Raw genomic sequence first — 22606 nt, 5'->3', positions numbered from 1 at the left:
TGATATCCGTCTCATTCCACCCTCTTTCCTTCCCCATGCTGGTCCCTCCTATCCTTCCCCTTCACCCCAAGTTCCTCCATTCTTCCCTTGCCCCCTCTATTATGGATCAGCATCCACTTATCAGGGAGAACATTCAGCCTCTTGTTTGGGGGGATTAGCTTTTTTCACTTACATAATATTCTCCAATTCCATCCACTTACCTGCAAGTGTCATAATTTTATTCTCTTTTAAAGCTAAGATTCCATTGTGTACATATACCACATTTTCTTTATCGACTTAGCTCTTGAAGGACTTCTAGGTTGGTTCCACAGTTTACCTACTGTGACATGAGCTGCTATAACCATCAATGTGGCTGCATCACTCTGTGCTGATTTTAAGTCTTTTGGGTATAGACTGAGGAGTGGAATTGCTGGGTCAAATGGAGGTTCCATTGCATGTTTTTTGAGGAAGCTCCATACTGCTTTCCAGAGTGGTTGCACCAATTTGCAATGCCACTAGCAATGTATGAGTATACCTCTTCCCCCCACATCCTCACCAACATTTATTGTTGTTGTATTCTTGTTAACTGCCATTCTGGCTGGAGTAAGATGGTCTTAGAGTAGTTTTGATTTGCATTTATCTAATTTCTGGTGAAGTTGAACATATTTTCATATATTTGTTGATCGACTGTGTATCTTCTTCTGTGAAGTGTCTGTTCAGTTCCTTAGCCCATTTATTGATTGGGTTCTTTATTCTTTGGGTGTTGAAGTTTTTGAGTTTTTTATATATCCTGGAAATTAGTGTTTTATCTAGTGTGCGTGTAGTAAAGATAGTCTCCCACTCTGTGAGCTCTCTCTTCATATTATTGTTTCCTTTGCTGAGAAGAAGCTTTTAAGTTTGAATCCATCCCATTATTAATTCTTTATTTTATTTCTTGCTCTTTACGAGTCTTGTTAAGGAAGTCAAGACCCAATCCAACATGAAGATTTGGGCCTGCTTTTTCTTCTATTGAGTACAGGGTCTCTGGTCTAATTCCTCGGTCCTTGATCTACTTTGAGTTTTGTGCAAGGTGAGAGGTCATGGTTTAATTTCAGTCTGCTTCATATGGATTTACAGTTTCCCCAGCACCATTTGTTGAAGAGGCTATCGTTTAGCTAATGTATGTTTTCGGCACCTTTGTCAAGAATGAGAAACTACATTTATGTGGGTTTTTCTCTATCTTCTATTTTGTACCATTGCTCTACGTGTCTGTTTTGGTGCCAATAGCATGCCGTTTTTGTTACTACAGATCTGCAGTAGAGTTTAAGGTTTGCTATTGTGATGTCTCCTACTTCAGTCTTCTTGCTAAGGATTGCTTTGTCAATAAGGATTTCTCTGTGTCTATTTTACCAAATGAATTTCATGATTACTTTTTCTATTTCAATGAGGAAGGTTATTGGGATTTTAATTGGAATCGCATTAAATCTGTATAAGGCTTTTGGTAGTGTGGCCATTTTGACAATATTTATTCCATGACGGAGGAATTGGAAATCAGGTACCTGCTCAAAAGGCGACGGATCCGATAGCCATGCCCACCCAAAATGGTGAGGAATGCTTTCCTAGATGTAGTCGGTGTGCTTCCAGAGTCGGGGTGTCTGGTGATGTCGGGGGAACCGATGGCCTTGTTCTGTGGGGAGGTAGCCTGAGTGACCTGCGGGGGAGGGGAGCGGAGTCTCAGCGGTCTGCAGATGTGTTGGTAGGTGGTTCTGCTAAGGCTCTGGCCGCGTCTTAAGTGAACTGCAACTTTGGCTTTGGGTCCTGCTGGGACACTGAGGCTCGGAGCCCTGTGCGGGGTCACAGCGCTGGTCATTTCTGTAGAGAGAAGTGTACAGGGGCCTCTAACACTCTCAGAGATGCAGAATTCCTACTGGAGAGATCTGGATCACAGAGCAACACAGATGCTGCTTCCCTCTGGTCCGCCATCCTGAAACTCTTTTCAATTTCTTTAGTTTTCATTGTATAGGTCTTTCATCTCTTTTGTTAAATTGATTCCCAAATATTTCATTTTTGAGGCTATTGTGAATTGGATAGTTTTCCTAATTCTCTTTCAGAGGGTTCATCACTAATATATAGAAATGCATTTGATTTATGGATCTTGATTTCATATCCTGTGACATTGCTGAATTTGTTAATATTAGAAGTTTTCTGGTGGAGTTTTTTGGCATCCTCTATGTGTAGAATCACGTCATCAGCAAATAGGGATAGTTTGAGTTCTTCTTCCCCTATTGCTATCCCTTTAATTTCTTTCATCTACAGCTCTGTCGTGCAGTCTAAGCTGCAGTGGAGTTTAGACAGCAGTACAGTTTAAACTCTGGCTAGAGTTTCAGGGACTATGTAGAGTAGAAGGTGAGAGAGGGCATCCTTGTCCTGTTCCAGTTCTGAGAGGAAACGCTTCCAATCAGAAATGCACTTTGAGGATGAAGAGGTCCTAGTTCCTCTGCTCTCTCCCCCACAGCCCAGGTGGGATGTCTCTTGGGAAGGTGGGGGTCCTCTCCCAAGGCTGCCCCACCTGCCAGATGGCCTAGTTCCCCTGCAGAGGCCACATCGGGGATGGGGTGAGCAGCCACCCAGCGGGCTCATGGCCAGTGCCAGGCGAGGCAGGTGTGGGCAGCCTAAGGTCCTCAGCAGCTGCCTGGGTATTGCCACCTCCCACCTGCTGCTTCCTGAACAGGCCGCTCAGCCTGGACCAAGACCCAGGGCCTGGAGCGGCCACTGCAGAGGCCATTCCAGCCTCTCGTCGCCCTTCCACTCTGAGGCTCACTGCCCTGCGCCCTCGCTGCCGCCCCGGCCTGGAGCTCTTCACTGTAGCCACCGGACTCCCCTCATGGTCGCCAGATGCCACTGCAGCAGGATTCCTGTTACCCCAGCAAGATGAAGATGCTCTCCACAGGACGCCTCTGTGTCCTCAGCCCCGCTTCCGGACTCTACTGGTGCCTCCGCCACAGTCCAGCAACCAAACTGTCAAACCCCAGCTGGACTGTGGTGCTGCCCACCAAGGGCCCAAGGTCAATGCCCTTCACCCCCCGCCGTGATGCCTGACTCCAGTGCCCCATGCCCGATCCCGGATGAAGCTGCATGTTGCTGCCGCCACCACCAGACTCCATCATGGACGCAAGACAGCGATACTCGGCACTGGATGCCCACTTCACCCACTGCAGCCAGACTCCTGTGGCACTGCAGGACAGAAATGATCATGGCAACATCCCTCTGTTGTCACCACAGCTGCTTCTGGACTCTTCTGCTGCCACCGCCACTGTGAGTATGCAGCAAGGGATCTCCCAAACTGCAGCTGGATGCCAACACCTCGGCATATGCCACCCCCACGCCAGCTGTCAACTCCGGACCTCCCTCGCCTGATGCCCTACGCCTGAAGCAGCTACATGTTGCTGCTGCTTCCACCAGATGCTACCACTCCATGATGCCTCTCAGCGACTCCATCCCAAAGATGCTGCTGTGCTGCCCAAGACCACAGAAGCTGGGAAGTTGAGCAGTCTCCATCCCAGTCGCCTCATCAGTGCCCACCGCTTGCCGCCTGCCTTTCCTCCCCCAGGACCTCCCACCAGTCCTTCTGGGCCCTTGAGCAGGAGTTGTGCTAACTCAGGGAACTCATCCAAGGAAAACAAGTGAGTACTTTAAACAAAGGCTACAGTCCTCAGAGCAGGCAGTGGGCGGGGCTAGGTGGGTCCAGCCTGCTGGTGAGGGGGCAGGGGTGGAGCTACTGGCCTCCTCTGGACCTTGACCCTGTGGGGCAAGCTGGAGAGGGATCTCTGGCTGCTCTGGGAGCCCAGCCTGGAAGCAGCTTCCTACCTCACCCTCACACTCCTCTCTGAAGGGGACTCTGGATTCCAGAGAAAGCCATCTGGGCTCTTGGGCTCTGGGCAGTGGTATGAGCCAGACTGGACAGACTCCACCCACCTGGACTTGGGGAAAAGCCCCCTCTTGGGAAAATACCCTCCTAGATCTACCAAACTTAGCCTGACATTGGCTTCTTCCATGAGATTATCAAGAAAGGAAAAGTAAGTTGCCTAGTTTTGTCTTGCAAAGGGTAGTGTGGGGAGAGGCAAAGGCATCAGAGTTGGTAGAGCTGAATTCACATCCCTTTTAACTGGGTGACCTTGTCCAGGGTCCAGAACTAGGTACAACCTTGGTTTTGCATCTGGTAAAACAAAGATGGTGAGGATGATAAGCTATCACCATCTGTCGTAGCTGGAGACCTAATGCGTGGTTCATAAATCTGACTATTCCAATAACTTAAGAAAATGACAAAGAAGGCACACAACCACACAGAAGGGTGGCTCTGTGAATGTAAGGTCCCATGGAAAGACATAGAGCCACTGGAATTCTTTATTCTTACATAGGAGACACACAAGGGGAGTTTCCATAGAACATTTTATCCCAAAAAGGGCAAAGGGGTGGGAATACAAGGGAACAGATGAGTGTAACTCAACCCCAGTGGGTGATGCCTACACCTGGAGCCAAGCCTTGTTACCTGAGCTGGGGTGACGCCCACATTACTGCAACCTGGCAATGCCCTGCCAGACTGAATGCAATAATTGTTCAGAACCCAGTGCATCAGGACTTAAAGGCGTCCTCATCCAAGGTAGCTCCCGACAATAAGCCATGGGCAAATCAAGTTGTTCTGCACTACCTCACCTTGGGAGCCAGGTAGGCATTCAGCAATATTTCCATGCAGAAATATATTCTCAGACTAAAGGTGACACACCTAGAAGTGCACCTTTGGATGGCAACTGACCTGTGAGGTAGGGAGTTGAAATTTACATCATGTTTTTAGATGAAGTAATAATATATGGAAGATCATAAACCAAAGCATGAAATGTTGGGTCCGGCTCATGGAATTAAAAGCTGTTTTCAAATTTGTTTAAAGTTACATTGAGATAAATCTATGTAGTTCAAACCTTCCAGGATATCCCCCACCTCTGTTGCACACACAGGGAGCAGTGTCCACAATTTTTTTACTCCTCTTTACAGTATCACCAAAGGTATGTATGTGTGTGTGTGTGTACACACACACACACACACACACACACATATACTTGCACACATATACGTCGTGTATTATTCAATATTTTGTTCTTTTTGGTTTGTTTTTAGACTGTCTGAAATAGAATCTCATATACATTCTTTTGCTCCCTTCAGCTGACCATCAGGAAGAAGGAAACACCAGAGAAGCTTGAGGATCAGAAGGACACCAGCCCTGCTCTGGTCACTCTGGAAGCTGGCTAGCCTGCACACACCAAAGTTGAGGAAACAGCAGCCCTGCTTCAGCCACTTGAGGGCTGGCTGATCAATGCAAGGAGGAAAATAAACTAAGCAACAGGACAAATGGAGCGTTTCATCCTGTAAGAGGGCTCTCATACTGTGGTGCATTGCCACCCCTTCCTTCTGGTCTTTCCTACAGGACTGACAACAACCAGACACACAGCTAACCCATAATGGGGGGGGGCAAGGGAAGATTGGAGGGACTTTGGATTGGGCACAGGGGAGTGTGGGAGGGGAGGGCATATGGGAGTGGGAAGGATGGTGGAATGAGGTGGATTCTATTAATCTATGTACATGTATGATTGCAGGAATGGGGTGACTGTGCATTGTGTCTAACCAGAGAAATGAAAAGTTGCCTCCATTTGTGTTTAATAGTCAAAATGCATTCTGCTGTTATATATAACTAATTGAAAAAAATTCATAAAGGTCTAAGGCTTAAAAGGAAGTTTAGACACTTTAATGGTCATAAAAATATGTACACTTTTCTTATATAAAATTTAAACTTATTAATTAAATTTAAAAAAAACAGCTAGCACATGTACTAGTTCAAACCTGAAAGGGCATTAAGGCTTGGGAACCAAGTTCACTATTTGGAGGATGGTTTTTCTATTCTTGGTGGATTCAAAAGTTTAATTGACATTGTATGGATTATGCTATTGTTTATTGCTTTCATGTTTGTCTCCCCTTTACAATGAAACTATTGTGTCAACTATAGAAGAAGCTGTTAGAGAGAGAGAGAGAGAAAGAGAGAGGCGCAGGGGGAGGGAAACACGGAAGGAGAAATTAAGATTATGGCATTATATAAAATTTTAAGCCTAGAAGATGATGTTTTTTGATTTAAAGGGTTAAATAATGAGCATATATTTATGTACATATTTATGTACCATAAATACTCCAAATGATGTAGTGTCCAAAAGATCCCCACCTTAATTGTAACATATAAGCCTTTCTCCTAGTTAACAAGATTTTTTTTTAAGTCAACAGGATTTCTAAGGAGCTCATTGTGGTTTAGCTCCTCTTTATTGTAAAGGTCAGGTTTCTTGTAAAAGTTAGGTCTGCAGGGCTGGGGTTGTGGCTCAGTGGTAGAACACTTACCTAGCAGGTGTGAGGCACTGGGTTTGATTCTTACACCACATAAAAATAAAATAAGGTATTGTGCCCATCTACAACTAAAAAAAAAAAAAAAAGGTTATGTCTGCAATCAAGCTTGTTGATGTACAAAAGTTACTCTTTCTCTTTTCTTAGTAAAATCTTGTGAAACCTCTGTCCAATCTAAAAACATGGAATAAAAAGTAACTATTATGTTAACCATTGTGTTGTGTAACCACTCACTGAATATAAATCCCAGATAACTTCCATACCTGGGGTCCAGGGATTTTTTGGCATTAGCCCCTCTGGATTACACCAGCTTAAATAAACCTTGTTCCTGCACATTTCTCAAGTGTCCAGCCTCCTCTGTCCTACATCAATACCTGCTTGAAATGCTAGAATGTCCCCATTCTTGAAGGACACTCAGAGATGGTCTCTCTGACTCTGCCACAGTATGAATTCTATCCAAAAATATTAATCACAAAAAAACTAAAGGGAGATTACACTATAGTGACCTCCTGGGGGGAGATTCAGTGTTGCACGATGAAACTTGTATACATATATTGAATTGCTATGATATACCCTGTAAAGATATAGAAATGATACATCTGAATAAACATGTTTTGTGAGAAATTGAATGTCATGTTTGCATTTGGGGTTGTTTCTAATATTATGCTGTAATAATATTTAATGATTTTTTTTAAAATCTGAAAAAGACATCAGAATTTTGTACAGTAACATTGTTAGTAAAGGGGATATTTTGGTGATTAGAATTCATGCTTTCCTGTTTTTAAAAGTTCACATGTTGAATTAAAGCTTTGCAGCAGACATCAACTCCATTAGAACCTCAGTCTGGTGAAGCCACAGAATGGTGCCTGACCAGGGAAGTGCCCATGTGTGCCTGGTTCTTTGATACCCAGTAGATAGGAGCCCTGACCCAGGGGGGTGGGACCTGCATTCCAGCCCCCTTACTTGCTCATACTGGGGCACCTTGACTGCTGTGCTCTGCTTTAATCTCTCATCTGTGAGAATATTTGCCCAATGTGCCATGGGGCTATTGAAGATCTGTGATGAAATTTATGAAGTTTAACTAAGTATGGCTGGTCTATAGCTGAGGAGTGGGGCACCCTGCCAAAGCTGCCTATGTGACTGCCCCCACCCTCTACCTGCTTTCCTGTGTGGTCCCTGTGGAAGGCAGGGGGGACTGCTGTTCATCTGCCATGCAGCCTGCCAGTTTCAAAGAGCTGGAGATATTAGGTAGCAGTGAGTAGTGAGAAATGAAATGCAAACCAATATCAGGGCAAGGTCATGGGTTGTCCTTAAGTTACTTTTAAGGTTTTCTTTAAATTAATTTTAAGGCAAGTAGGTACTCAGATAATGCAGGAAAACAAGTATACAAATAAAGAGAACAAAAGGAGCCAATTAAGAAATACATCAAAGGTTTAATGGGGGCTATTCCTAACTCTTGACAGGGTCAGTTGAGGTATTGTAAAGCTAGAATTGATGGCCACAGGTGTCCCAATTCTCACATTAGCATAGGACTGACTTGTAAATAACACTCCCCTCCCTAGGTGGACACCATGACAGTTCTGGAAAGGACCAACTAGGGCCCAAAACTCTACCACCTGACATGAAGGAGTTGAACCCTGATTGGCAAAGAGTGCTGAAGGTGGGCCCCAGTTCTCAGGGCAGCCCTAAAACACCAATCCATTTGGAGACAGCACTGTTCCATTTGTCGTTCTTGGCTGGGAGAGGACCCACTCTCTCAGGAGTGCTCTTTGTTTGAGCCTTACTCTACTTATAGTGAAGCTCTCCTGCATGGCTTTTTGAGTCTGTGATCTTTCTTTCTTTGGAACACAAGCATTGAGGTTTGGAGCTTCCACTCCCCACTCTCCTGGAGTCCCTTGTCAACCCTAGCGACCTGCATCTTGGTGTACCATTGCAGTAAGAAGAGTCTCTTATTTGGAGCTAAAGTTTTATGGCAATAAACAAGGCATCCTATGCGTCCATGAGTGGTGATAGTAGCAGAAGCTTTATGAATAGGGAAAGAACATTTACATTTGGTAGTAGGACTTTGTGTTTAGGGGGAAAGATGTGAGGATCTGGCGGTTAGTATACCTTAGCTACTTTGGAGGAGAGCTCTAATATTAACAGGAGAGTAGACAGGAGTATTGGGGGGTAGGTAAGTACTTAGGAGGACTATGATAAGCCTAGAAACATTCACCTATTTGCATTTAGTAAATTATATGTAGTACAAGTAGTAATGCTTGGGAGGTTGGGAGGGGAAGAGAAGGAGGGAGAAAAGTACAAAGAAAAGAAGAAAGAGAAAAGAAAAAGGGAAGATAAAAATGCACTCTTATTAGAGTTCTCTTCTCTTCCAGGAGGTGCCCTCAGGATGTAGGAAGCAATCTGTGTGGGGTGGCTCTCCCTCCCCTGCTGGGTGTCTCTCCAATCCCAGTCTCTTTGGGTTGCTTCTGGTCTCTAGCCCCCTCATTTCTGGCGCCAGGCCCCACTTACTGGGCCTCCTCTCCACAGCTCTAGTTTCACTCTGGGCAATGCGGTGCCCTGGCCGCCCTGCACCCTTGAACACCTGGGCGCTCTCTTTGTTTGTTAGTCACCCAGTCATCATGGCTGTGGAGAGAGGGAGCTGGAAACCGGCAACTGGTTCTGACTTATTCCCTCTGATAGCCACACCCATCCAGAGCTGGCAAGAAAGGTTTTGAGTTATCCCAGCTGGGTGGAGGGGGGGCTGGGGGTCACATACCTGATCTGTCGCCACACTCACTGCTGTGCGATCCCCCCAAAGCTGATGAAGTCGATGCTCCAAGATGGTGACCGCCCATTTCCGAGTGGGATGTCCAGTGAGAAGGAGGGACCTGCACCGTTTCTTTACTAAGTCCCAACTTCAGTCCTCCGTCTGGTGCCCTGTGGAGGCGCGGGTGGCAGATGTCCACAGGATCTGAAACTCTGCTTCTCTGCGCTGCCAGAACTCTGCAGCATTCAATTTCGCCAGCTGCGGCCAGCTGGGTTCCCCTCACCCAGGGACTCGAATTTTCTCTCGTCTGGATGGCATTTGTGACCATCTGTTGTTTCAAATCCTCTCAGACTCCATGAAGATTAAATTCGCTGAATATTCTTGATAAAACAGCAATTGGCCGTTCTGAACACACACCCGAGGCAAGCGACACCTGGTGGGTGGAGAACGTGCTGGTTGGCAGGTGGCCGTGTTGCTGCTCTCCAAACACTTACATCTGGAATGTGTGTTTACTCCTGAGAACCACCAGTTGCTGTTGTCTGTTCTATTGCCGGGTCAGATGGTAACCAAGTTATGTGACTTTTTCTTGATAATTCAGAGACCAGGGCTGTCCCAAAGATGGTGTACTCAAGCACCTAGGAGGAACTGTCATTTAGGGAAGGGAAGCATACACAGAGCCTCTGGCGCTTTTAGATGCAGGATTTTTTTTTATTTTTTTATTTTTTTGTTATCTTCAGGTGCAGGATCTTGACTTCTGAAATTCTCCAACTCTTAAATCTAATGTAAATCTCAGCAGAGATTGAATGACCTGGGACATCATTTGTATAAAAGGCACCTATGTAAATCTCACTGTGGGCTGTTTGCTGAGGTTGGAGGGCAGGTCCGGTGCAGGTCCTGGTGTGGCAGCCACATTGTGCCCACCTAGGTGTTGCTCTTTGTCTTCTTGGCTTCCTCCTGCTGCCAGGTAGGGGCCTGCTCTAATTGTATATAGTAGCTGCCCCTCTTGTGTTTTTGTTCCATATGCCTGGGTGCATGGGGCTCTGTGGCCCTTCCTGCTGGTGGCTCACAGCATGTGGCTCGGAGCTGGGGTGGCATGTCCTTTTGGAGTGCGCACCCTATGGCCCACTATTGCCTGTTAACATGAACTTATCCCCAGTATATTCTTGGGCTTGCAGCAGCTGAGCCCTCCTGGGGCCCTGGGGCCCATGCATCAGGTACAGCTGTGTGTCTATCAGACCCCTGTCATTTTCATCAATCATCACCTTCCAAGCAGGTGGGGAGAACTAAAAGGAGGGGCTGGGGCCAAAGGCTGGGGGAAACATTTGCTCCTTCTCTGTTCAGGGCTCAGCTTTTGAGCGTGGCAGTGGGTGCTTGCCCAGCAGGGCACTGGAAAGGGAAGCCCCTTTTTGTCTGGCCATGTTTTTTCCCCCTTATAAACATTTGGGCCATTGGCTTTGTTCTAGTAAGACCCCCGCTTGGCGGGGCCCAAGGGAAGGGAATGTATATGCCACACTAAGCAGGAGTGACAGTGCCACACGGAACATGCAGGAGGGCATCTGAGTGGCAGCGTTGACAGCCTGTACCCGGGGACAGTCTGTAAATGGAAGAGCAAGGGGCTTCCTAACACTCAGACCTGATCTTGTCCCCAACTTGAAAGCATCTTAAGGCCCCCGGAGACTGCTATTAACTGGAGGATAAGGTCAGTGGCCCCAGATGGCCTTTCCGGTGTCACCACTGTCGTGACATCTGCGTCTGGCCATTCTGAACCACTGCAGTCCCCTTTCGCTGTGAGTTCAGGCCCAGCTCAGAAGTCACCCTGAGGACTGCTCCTGACCTGCCTCAGGTCCCCCCAGTCACTGTCCCCCTGCCCTCTCCCTGAGCTTCCAGCCGTGACAGTGTGCAGACCAGACTTCCCACGAAAGCTGCTGCAGGCCACCGATCACAAGCCGGTGCTTGGCACGACGTGGAGCCTGGCGTCACTGTTAGAATGCACCTGGTTACACAGTGTCCCACGGTGCCCTAGAATTCTCAGAGTAGGCACGCGGCACTCAGCCACCGGCCACCCTCTTCCTGCAGAGCTGCCCAGGGACTCCCAGCCCAGGAGGCAGGCCCCTGGCCCTCCTGGAGGGCAGCATCCGGGTTCCCACATCAAGGTGATTCCTACACAGAGGTTTCAGCTTGGGCTTAGGTAATCAGCGCTGCCTGGGACCAGGAAACTCAGTGTTTATGTCACCGTGTGTCTGTGTCAGCTGGGGGAGTCAGTTCCTGGAATACCTGACCATGAATAGCCTTTCAGACAAGGAGGGTGGCAGCTGTGTGGCGGGGACCATGGCTGTCTTGACACATCCACACCGTCCCCAGGTACTGCTGACAGGCAGTACAACTCCCGGATCCATTTGGTGACAAGCAGAGAGCACTGTAGATACTCCCCCACCCCTGTGCCCATCCTTCAGAAGCTCCTGAGCCGCTGGGGCTCTGGAGGCTGAGGCAGGAGGATCGTGAGTTCAAGACCGGCCTCAGCAACAGCGAGGCCCTAAGCAACTCAGCAAGATAGGGCTGGGGACGGGGCTCAGTTGCTGGGATTACACCACCGAGCACCACCATACCCAGCGGGACCCCATCTCTTTAAAAATAAATAAATAAAATATATGTGCTTCGGGTTTTAAATTTCCAGCTGCCCAGGAGCAATGCAGGTAGGTCTGGCATATATAAATATGTAAAAATAGAGCTTTATTTTTTTATAATATATTGAAATAGTATTATGTATATATTTTTAGTTGTAGATGGACACAACACCTTTATTCTGTTTATTTTTATGTGGTGCTGAGGATCGAACCCAGGGCCTCACACATGCGAGGCAAGTGTTCTACCACTGACCCCCAACCCCAGCCCAAAATAGTATTATATTTCATAATATATTCAAGTAGCATTGCACTAATTATATATTACACAATAAAATGTACTATGGTTTGGGGTTGGTAATGAAATAAATGCACAATTTAGGCCTAGGGCCATGTTTATCATGACTTTGGAGGGGAAGGTCCTGATGCGTGGTCCTTGGCAGCCACAGGTCTCTCACTCCGGGGAAGGAATTCACATTGTAGGTGTCAGAAAATTGCTTAGAATACGAAGACTGCTCACGTGAGCAGCTCAAGAGACACCCTGGGGAGCAGCCCCCATGTCGGCGTTGCTCTTAGCTAGGCCCAGCTTTGCCAATTGTGACCCCAGAAAAATGACCTAATGCTTCTCGTCCCCAGCTTCCTCATCTGCAAAATGGGCATAACGACAGAACTCATCTGGGCAGGCCTCTGGGGGAGAATTCAATTTAATAATAAGGTTACGGAGTGCTCAGTGCTTAGTTGTTGCTAAGAACCATGGAAAGAGTTTCTTAGGAGCTCGTAGAGGTTGGTACTGTTTAGCTACTGATTAACAATTCTGTCTGGGAACTTCCAAGATCAATAATGTCAAATCACCTTCCCCAATACCACTGACTCGAATACCTAGCAAAACATGGATGATGGATGGCACAAATAATGGCCCTCTGAGTATTCTATCACAGATCATCCCCAAAATCCATGGCAAGGTGAAGCCCTTGCATGTCACTAATCCAAACCCTAGTTTTCTTCTAGAAGATTTGGTCCAGAGAGTGGGCCCTGCATGAATCCACAGCGGCCACCCCTCCCAGCCTGCTGCTGACATATTAATCAGCTTTCTGTCACTACAACAAAATACCTGACATAGTTAACTTAAAAAGAGAAAAGGTTTGCTGAACTCACAGTCCCAGAGGTTCTAGTCCAAGACTGGGGGGAACCTGTTGCTTTGGGCCTCTGGTGGGGGCGCCAGATGGCAATGGTGGGGGGCACATGGCAGAGCAGACTGTTCACCTCGAAAGGCAGGAGGCAAGAGAGAGCAAGGAGGAGGTCACATTCTCTTAGAGGACCTAATGTCCTCCCACCAGGCCTCCCGTCTTCAAGGTCCCACCATTGCCACAAGAGCACGCCCCTGGTGACCAAGCCTTTAGTACTCGGGCCTTGGAGGACCACTGACTGTCTGCACCAGTCCTGGTGGCCGCCCTCCATGACCAGCTCTGGAGCAGGAAGGCACATTAGCATGGACCAGAGGGCAGAGGGCCTGTAGGCAGCTTCTAAGCAAGAAGTAGCCCCAGGAAGCCCAGCCATCCTTCCCTGGGGGCTGTGGACAGGGACAGGAGCCCTGGCTCTCAGTGGCAGCCAGCAGCCTCGGGAAGCGCCCCTGGAATTCAGCTGACCCTGGGACAGCAGGTCGGAAAAGCCCACCGATTTGGGGTTTACCAGATCCTCTGCTCTTGGGCCTCCTCCTGCAGAACCGACCTCCTCACTGCTCCATTCTGTCAGCTTCCTCTTACTCGCTGCTAAAAAGAGGCATCTTCTCAGTGTGGGCACATCTGGCCTCGCCACCAACGGAGTGCAGGAGGCAGAGAATGTTCCATGATCGCAGAAGCCACTGAACGCAGCCTGAATCAATTAACAGAAGATTCCACCGTGTTTCTGTAGCATCTGGGCCTCTTCCTACCTCCCTTGGCCTTGGTGGCCAGAGTCCCCATGTCAGGCTTCTGTTTGGGGACAACTTTTACACTGAGGATCAGAGGAAGAAGTTGCACTAGGTGCAGACAAAGCAACCACCCTGGTGACCGCAGCAGCTGCCTGCCCTCGGCACATTCCCAAAGGGGACACGGAGCATGGTCCTCTTCCTCTACACCCCCACCCAATGCCAAGCTGGGCCACAGGGTGTCCCCAGTTACTTCATCAGCATGACCAGAAAAACTCTGAGCCTTTTTCATTTTTTGGTACCAGGGATTGAACTCAGGGGTGCTTAACCGCTGAGCCACACCCCCAGCCCCCTTTTTATTTTCAGACAGGGCCTCACTAAGTTGCTGAGGCCAGCCTCCAACTTTCGATCCTCCTGCCTCAGCCTCCCGAGCCGCTGGGATGACAGACATGCGTCACGGTGCCTGGCTCAGCGGGTTATTAGGAAGCCCATTTATGTGCATCTTGCCACTAAAATGATTCCACTGGAGTGAATCCTTCCACCATGAGCAAACAGGTCTGCCCCGTAACCCGGTTGGAACCCTCCATCCCGTTTAATGCAAACATTTAAAAGGAAAAACTGCCACCTAGGAAAAGAAATTCCCTGAAAATATTTAATGTAAATAAGGTCCTGGAGATGAGGGTGCTTTTTACAAACGGTTTGTCACCAAGGCCCTTCCCTAGGGGGCAGGGCAGCAGGAGAAGGGGGCAGGAGAGCAGGAAATGACAAGGCTGATCCTGACTCTAAGCAACAAGGAGCCCTGCCCCTCAGCCCCTCTCTGCTTTCCATCAAGAAAAAAAAAAAAAGAAGAAATTTCCAGCATCATGAGCAACGTGGACGGTCCCAGGAGGTGAGAGATCTTCAAGCCCCGACTTCCCGCACCCTTGCGGGACCAGGGCCACCCGCCAGGATCAGGGATCCACCTGCTGACCCACCTCCTCTTCTTTCTGTTTAGCTTCTTTTGAAACATGAAAAAGGCTTCGGTGGTGGGACCCAGGGATCCCAGGGCCACCGTGTGTCTACGGTCAGGCTCCCGTGAACAGGTGGCCCCTGGGGGGTGGACACGGGAAGGCGCACAATAAATTAGTCTCCCGAGGGTCCGAGCTGGTCCCCAGGGTGGGGGTCTGTCACCCGCTGTGTTTCCAGATTTGCCTGGAGAGGAGGAGGCCTTTGGGGCTCACAGCAGGACACGGTTGCGGCCAGCTGCAGGGGTCAGGTGCCTGTGCCCGCATCCAGGGGACACCTGGCTGGTGGCCAATGAGTCCCCAGGACTCTGAAGTGACTTCCCTTAGTCACTTGGAGATGGCGGTGGCGACTCAGCCAAATAAAGTGCTTTGGAGGTGACAAGCTCTCCTGCGGGTTCTCTTCCCACCAAGGCCCCCGGGACAGGAGGGACCGGTTGCTGCTTCCAGGATCCCAAAGCGACACGCGGGCGCCGAGCCCCCGCTTGAGCACGTGGCTCACCATCTTCAGGCGCCAAGTTGTCACCTCACTGCCGGATGAGGGAGTGGCTCGTGGCTGGGGCTGGGACACAGGGGACATGGGGGCCATAAATATTCCACTTGCAGAGGTGCTGGGTGGGGTGGGCCCCAGCGGGAAGGTCGAGACGTGCTCATGACCAGTCGCAACCCAGGTGGCCTGCACAAGGGCTCAGTGTCCCCCAAGAGTCTCTCGAGTCCCGAGTCCCAGTGGCCACTGCTATAGCACGCTGGCGTCCTCCATGGCCTGCATCCACCTGCGAACAAGACAGCACTGTCCCCACGGCCCTGCCACAGAAACCCCGGGTGACCGCACAGATCACTGTCACCCCAGGCAAGGGGCCATGTCGCACCCAGGGCCTGGGGAGGTGCAGAGGTCCACCTGGATCCGAGGGCTGAGCCCCTCCCCAGGAGGACAGGGGTGGCCCCGGGCAAGGAGCAGGCCAACACGCCTGGGCTCCGGGTGGCACCTGGGGGACAGGCGGGGGACTGGGGAAGGACGTTCCTGGTCCCTCTGAGCGACACCCGCGCTCTCCGCCTTGAAGCTGTAGAACAGGGTTTTCTTGTGGTAAAGGTGGAACACGGGGCCCGCCTCGCCGCCCTCCTCCTTTTCGGGGGCGATGGTGAAGCCCAGCAGCGGCATGCTCTCCAGGGCCACCTTGTCCTGTGGGGACCATGGGGGGTGGACAAGGAGGGGCGTCTGGGGGCCACCCACACTCACCTCCCACCCTCGCCTCCACCCGGGGCACCCCAAGGGGGAAGGAACATTCTAGAACAGCCGATCAGGAGGAGCCAAGCATTTTCTCCTTCATTCCCTTGTTCAGTCGTCACTAGGATCATTTTGAATGCTGTCCCCATTCAAAAGAAGAAACTGAGGCTCAGAGAGTCTCCCAGGGTCACCCGGACTGTGGATCTGGACCTGCCATGCCTTCTGACCCGGCCTCCGTCAGCGCCTGACCAAAGACTCGGTGCCCAGGTGGCTAATGACAACCTCTGATGTGTTCATCCCTCCACACCCTCATTTCCAGGATGAAGACCTCGGATGTCCCTGCTAAGAAGTCGCTAGCAATTCCATGAGATATACCCAGAGGGCGCAGATGGATCTTAAAAACAAGGCTCCGAGGAAAATCTCTGTATAGATTTTTTTTTTTTTAATCTACTGGGGACTGAACCCAGGGCTGCTTTCCATGTTAGGCCAGCACCCAGCCACCGAGCCACAGCCCCATCCACACAGGAAATATAAGTATCTTTGGCCAGGAGCAGTGGTCATGCCTGTTATCCCAGCAGCTTGGGAGGCTGAGGCAGGAGTATCGTGAGTTCAAGGCCAGCCTCAGCAACTCAGTGAGACCCTGTCTCTAATCAAATATATATATATGGGCTGGGGATGTGGCTCAGTGGTTAAGTGCCCCTGGGTTCAATCCCCAGCACAAAAAAAAAAAAAAAAAATATTTTGAACCAATCTTTAAAAATCTCTAGATTAGGAAAAGTGTTTGACAAGATGCAACATTCATCCGTGATTTGAACTCTCAGTAAAGTAGGAGTTGAAGGGAATGGCCTTAACCTGACCCAGGACATCTATAAAAAATCAACAGCCAACATCGTACTCAGAAGTAAAATCCTAAGTGCTTTTCCCCTAAAATTGGGAACAGGGAAAGAGGGTGCTCACTCATGAGCCTAACCTGATACGCACTAGAGGTGCTGGCCACTGCACTAGGGCAGGAAAAATAAACAAAAAGATGAGAAATGATGAAGGTCACACAGAAGTCAAACTATTTCCTGGAATCCCAGTGGCTCTGGGGGCTGAGGCAGGAGGATCACGAGTTCAAGGTCAGCCTCAGCCACTTAGTGAGGCCCTGAGCAACTCAGGGAGACCCTATCTCTAAATAAAATATAAAAAGGGCTGGGGACGGGGCTCAGTGGGTAAGTGCCCTTGGGTTCAATCCCTGGTACCAAAAAAAGAAAATATTGATAAATAGACTTCAGCAAAGTTATGAACTGCTCTTCACCAAGAGAAGGAACAGGTAGCACCTATAGAGGCTGGGCCTTGTGTCCTCAGGACTCTAGGGAGTCCATTGTCATGCCACCCCCTTCACCCATCTAAACTGCTAATGTCCCCCACGCGTGTCCTGCGACGTTGCTTGAGGACCCGGCTGTGGCAGGGTGGTGTGGGGAGCCACCACATCTGGAAAGCTCCTCACACACCTTACAGGACAGTGGAGCCTCCGAGAGGCCGTGGAGAGGAAGTCCAGCCAGCCGGTCAGTGGTGACAGACACTCTGTGAGTGTCCCCTGGTGTGCCTCCTTAGCCGGAGGCCTCTCTGGGCCCTGGAAGGCTGCTGGGCCACATTTCAGTTTGTTGTGGGATCAAAACTGCCCCCAGCACAGAAAGCCCCACCTGGGTGACCGTGAGTAAAGGTCACCTCGGTCCCCGGTGCCTGGGCCCTCAGGCTCTGGAAGAGCCCCCCACCTGTCTGCCTGCTTCCCTGCAGGCCCCCGTGACCCCGAGGAGGGGCCTGAGAGGAAAGCATTGCACCCTAAGGAAGTGACCTGGGGACATCAGCCGAGCCCCGCTGTGGTCACCAGGGAGTGGCCAGCGTTGTGCTCTTCCTGAGGGGGACAGAACGCAGCGAAGACCCGTGTTGAAAGGGGGCTTGGCCTGAGGAGGCTGCCAACCGGAGGGTGTGACCCTTTCACATGATCCAACAGGTTTCCCTTGGAGCAGTCCCCAGCCTGTGACCACAGCCCCACAGCTGTCCACCTTGGGAGCTGGCTGCCGGTTTTGAGGGTTCTCTAGCCTCTATTGTAGAGGATGTAAGACGAGCTTTAAAAATGTCACACTCTTTTTTTTCTTTTTGGTACCAGGGATTGAACTCAGGGGCACTTGACCCCTGAGCCCCCTCCCCAGCCCTATTTTGCATTTTATTCAGAGACAGGGTCTCCCTGAGTGCCTCAGGGCCTCGTTTTGGCTGAGGATGGCTTTGAACTGGAGATCCTCCTGCCTCAGCCTCCTGAGCCGCTGGGATGACAGGAGCGAGCCACCGCGTCCAGCTGTTTCACTTTTTACTGGGGCGTCTGATATCCTGCAGCCATCAGATACCCCAGTAAAAGAAATGGATGGACAAAAGGGGGTGGCTTCTAAGCTGCAGAATTTTGTCCCAAATCACCCCCACAGAGGGCACAAAGGAGTTTTCTCCTGGGGCACGGCTGGCGTACCCTGATGCAGGGCCTGTGACAACTGAAGACTTCCTTGTGTCCTTCCACATACAGGACCCTCTTGTCTCTGCAGAGAGACTGCAGGTCCCTTTGGTGGGGACCAGGGGGAACTGGACGTCCACACCCAGCAGGCCACTGCTCTACAAAGGCTCCCTGCCGGGAGGAGTGGCCCCTACACAGGGATCCACAGGGCCCTGCGGGGGAAATCGCGTGGGCAGACCCCAGGGGGGCCTCGAAATGCCACCGTTACCTCGCTGGCCACGTAGGTGTAGAGCACCTTGCCTTTGATGACAAACCAGAGCTTCTTCCAGTGCCGCTTGCCCCTCTTACACCGGCTCAGGTAGCCGCTGATGGCAGAGCCCTCTCCAGAGGCCGTCACCTGGCAGAAGGGACCACAGCAGTCAGGGCGACAGGCGGGGGGGACACAGTTCAAACACCAAGGGGAGAAGCTGCAGCAAGCCGCCTGCCTGCCTGAAACCCGAGATCGGGATCTAGTTAGCATCAAGGTCAGCACAGCAGACTTCAGGGTGTGACAGACAGGATTTAGGGGACCCAGGGGACCTGCCGTCAAAACCTGCCTTGGAGCCGTGCGTAGTGGTGCTCACCGGAGGCTGAGGCAGGAGGATCTCCAGTTCAAGGCCAGCCTCAGCCACAGCGAGGCCCTAAGCAGCTCAGGGAGACCCTGTCTCTAGATAAAGTACCAAACAGGGCTGGGGACGGGGCTCAGTGACCAAGTGTCCCCGAGGTCCGTCTCTGATACCCTCTGCTCTCGACCAAGAAAAGAAAGTAACGGGCTGGTTGTCCTCTCTGGGGACAGAAAGAGGCTGGGGATGGAGAGGAGCTCACTTTTCACATCTCCTCTTTCCACGTTTGTTAACATGAGTGTCACGGTGCTGGGGGTGGAGCCCGGGCCTCGGGCACGGCCAGCAGGACTCTGACCGCTGAGGGACAGCCAGCCCTGTTGCCCACATTTGTGACTTGCAGAAGGAGCGGGTCAGTGGGCAGAACGTTGCCTGTTTCTAAACGTCATCCTCTGACACCCTAAATCCTGCCACCTGCCACCTGCTACCTGAGACGAATATTCAAGGAGCAACGTGGAATCCACGGGTGACACTTTCTTGGGGTGTGTGGCTTTGGGACGGGCTGTCCTAGACTGGGGCTCGCGCAGACCCAAGGCCCCGTCTGCACTGTGGTGGGCACTGGGTCTGCGCCGCGGAGGGAGAGTGGGGACCAGTCAGGCTGGGCAGGGAGGCCTGTCTCCCAGGGGACAGTGGACACTCCAAGTCCCCATCTCCTGCGAGGCGGCCCGTCCCGCCTGACCTCCGTGAGGGCTGAAGGGACCTTCTTTTGCTTCTTGAAGGTGGAGGGGAAGACGGCGGCGAGGGCGCTCCCGGAGGAGAAGCGGGCAGAGGTCAGGGGGAAGCTCATGCTCAGGGGCCGCTCTGCAGGGGACAGAGGCCACCGATGGCTCAGGCTGTCCCTCCCCCGGTGAGGTGGCACCAGGAAGGCGGGCACAGTCCCTCCCACCAGAACAGACAGAGGCCATGGGGCAGGGGCTGGGCTACCCCCTCTGGTGGCCTCTGTGGCTCCCGGGTGCCCTGGGGTGAGCTTGGACCTCCGGGTCCCCCAGGGCCACTTTCGTCCACTCGCTCCCTGGTGGGGGACGTGGTTTCAGGCGGGGACAGTGAGGCAGAGGAGGAGACCCGGGCCACCCACCTCTCACGGGGCCGGGGCCGGCGCTGCCCCTCTTCTTGAGCTCCCCGTAGCAGCCGTCGCACACCTTGGCCACGCGCTCTTCGAGGTGCCTCAGCGGGTACTTGTTCCGCGAGCAGTTCCGCCACACGATCTGCGGGACACGTGGGGACACGCACCAGTGAGGCTGACCAGGGCCCCTGCCCGGCTGGCCCCGCTGGCCTCTCCTCCAGGGAGCCCTGAATGCTGACTGTCCCCAGGTGTCGCGACCCCTGCTTCCCGGGCCACGTGCTACTGCTCCTGAGCAAGTCCCCTCAGGCCTCCTGAGGAGCCTGTCCCCGGGGTGGGGGGGGATCTACTCCTCCCTCCTCCAGGGACCTGCCATGTGTCCTTCACAACTGTGTTTTGGGGTATCTCCTGGAAACAGAGGGGACACCGGGACAGGAGGGGACCAGGGGGAGGCAGGGGGCAGGTCACCGCGGAGTGCTGCTGACTCAGGTCTGTGACGCACACACAACTGGGGAACCAGCCCCACCGTCGTGTGGGGTCACAATGCACCCCAAAAGTAACTGAAAGACTAAACATGGTAAGTATGGAGCCACCTCGGGATTTGGAGCATGGTTACGAGTGACCCTAAGTGTTGGCGAGGACGTGGGGAAAGGCACCCCCCTGCACGGCCGGTGACACTGCAAGGCCAGCCTCAGGGGAAAGCAGGATGGAGACTCCTCAGGAAACTGGGAATGGAACCACCCTGTGACCCACCTGTCCCACTCCTTGGCTGATACCCGGAGGACTTAAAGTCAGCACCCGACAGGGACGCGGCCACATCAATATTTACAGCAGCACAATTCACAACAGCTAAACGTGGAACCAACCCAGATGCTCTTCAACAGATGAACAGATAAAGAAAATGTGGTCTATAGACACAATGGAATATTACTCACCCATAAAGAAGAGTGAAATTACGGTGTTTGCTGGTAAACGGATGGAACTCAAGACTATCATGCCGAGTAAAATAAGCCAATCCCCCAAAACAAAGGCCGAGCGTTCTCTCTGATATGTGTGTGTGTGTGTGTGTGTGTGTGTGTGTGTGTGTAGAAGTTCACTGCATTACACAAAGGGAACCAAAGGGGGGGGATGAATCGGATATGACTTTCCTGCGTTCACACATGGACACGCGACCAGTGACAGGCCACATCATGTTCAAGAAAGGGACGTCCCACTCCCCGTGTGTTTCATATGTCAAAATGCACTCTGGGTCATGTGTGTCTAAAACGAACAAATAAAAATTATAAAGTAACATTAAAAATAAAATAAGACTGCCCCCCCCCCCCCGGCCAGGTGGACGTGCCTTGCTCTGGGCCCTGGACCCTGGCTGGGCAGGGAGGCCCTGTCCCCACCCTGTGGCACTCACCTTGCCGCAGGCGTGGCAGTGATGTCGCCTCAGGGTGAGGGAGAAGTCGCAGCCGCAGTTCATGCCCATCATGACGTGGGTGACGGGCACCAGGGTGGGGGGCCTCTCCCCAGGCTGACGCCCAGCCGCTCCCGAATCTGCGGGGACAGAAGCGGCCAGCAGCGGGTCAGGCGGTCCCTCCCCTGCCCTCCCCTCCCAGGGTGTGGGGCGCAGGGGACTGCTGGCCTGGGCTGGGAACAGCTGGACCCTGAGGCGTGGGCAGGGGGTACTGTGTCCCTGGGGCGCAGGTCGGGGGTCACAGCAGGGTAGGGGCGTGGAAGGCCAGTGTCCCCAGGTCAGGGCGGGGGCACCTCCCTGGTACCCGCTGAGGCTGGGAGCTGCTCCCCACTCACCTCCACGCTGTGGTGGAAGGCGGCCAGCGCCTGGGCCTTGTAGTCGTCAGGGAGAGCTCTGCTCAGGCAGCTGTACCACTCGTCCCTCTCGCGCAGGAGCTGCGGGCACCGGCCTCGGTGAGCCGGGCAGCTGCGGCCTCCACCTCCCGCCCCTCTCTGGGGATCCACGCGGCTGCGCGGCACTACACCAGAGCCCCTCACCCACCACCAGAGCAGCCTCGGCCTGCAGGGCTACGTTTGTCATTTGTTTATTTGGATAGTCCCCCCAGACTAGGGTTAGATCCCAGTTCCTCATGGGACCATGGTGCACCCCTGTCATCCCAGAAGCTTGGGAGGCTGAGGCAGGAGGATTGCAAATTGGAGGCCAGCCTCAGCAATTTAGCCAGGCCCTAAGTCACTGAGGGAGACCCTTCTCTCAACAGAATACAACAAGGGCTGGGGCTGGGGCTGGGGTCAGGTTGAGCGCCCCTGGTTCTAGCCCTGGGGTGTGTGTGTGGAGGAAGGAATCAGTCAGTTTAGCTCCTGGCCTGTACCAGGGGCCATGGCTGCTGGGGTGCCTCTGGGTCTGCTTCTCCAACTCCAGCTCCCAGGGCCGTTGTGAGGGTGAAATGAAATAGGGGGTGTCCTCTGTCCTGTCCCTCTGTCCCTGGCAAAACACCTTTCCAAAGCAAGAGGCCCCAGGGAAGCCTAGAGGGTCCCACGATTTAGGA

At 51.9% G+C, this 22606-nt stretch overlaps 1 protein-coding gene across 1 annotated transcript; it reads right to left on the bottom strand.

Moving 5' to 3' along the window:
• Positions 1-12968: 12968 nt before the first annotated feature.
• On the bottom strand, positions 12969-21095 carry LOC308635510 (FYVE, RhoGEF and PH domain-containing protein 5-like; the record flags this gene model as incomplete). Its single annotated transcript, XM_081269935.1, has 5 exons — positions 12969-15850; positions 18649-18777; positions 19719-19840; positions 20115-20244; positions 21057-21095. The coding sequence occupies 5 exons, from the start codon at positions 21093-21095 to the stop codon at positions 15512-15514; spliced, it is 759 nt and encodes a 252-aa protein (XP_081126061.1). The 3' UTR covers positions 12969-15511.
• Positions 21096-22606: the final 1511 nt, after the last annotated feature.

The sequence above is a fragment of the Spermophilus citellus genome (assembly GCF_964194105.1).
Source record: "Spermophilus citellus genome assembly, chromosome: 17".
NCBI lineage: Eukaryota > Metazoa > Chordata > Mammalia > Rodentia > Sciuridae > Spermophilus > Spermophilus citellus.
The sequence above is the reverse complement of the archived record's forward strand: the minus strand, read 5'-3'. Positions and strand labels throughout refer to the sequence as shown.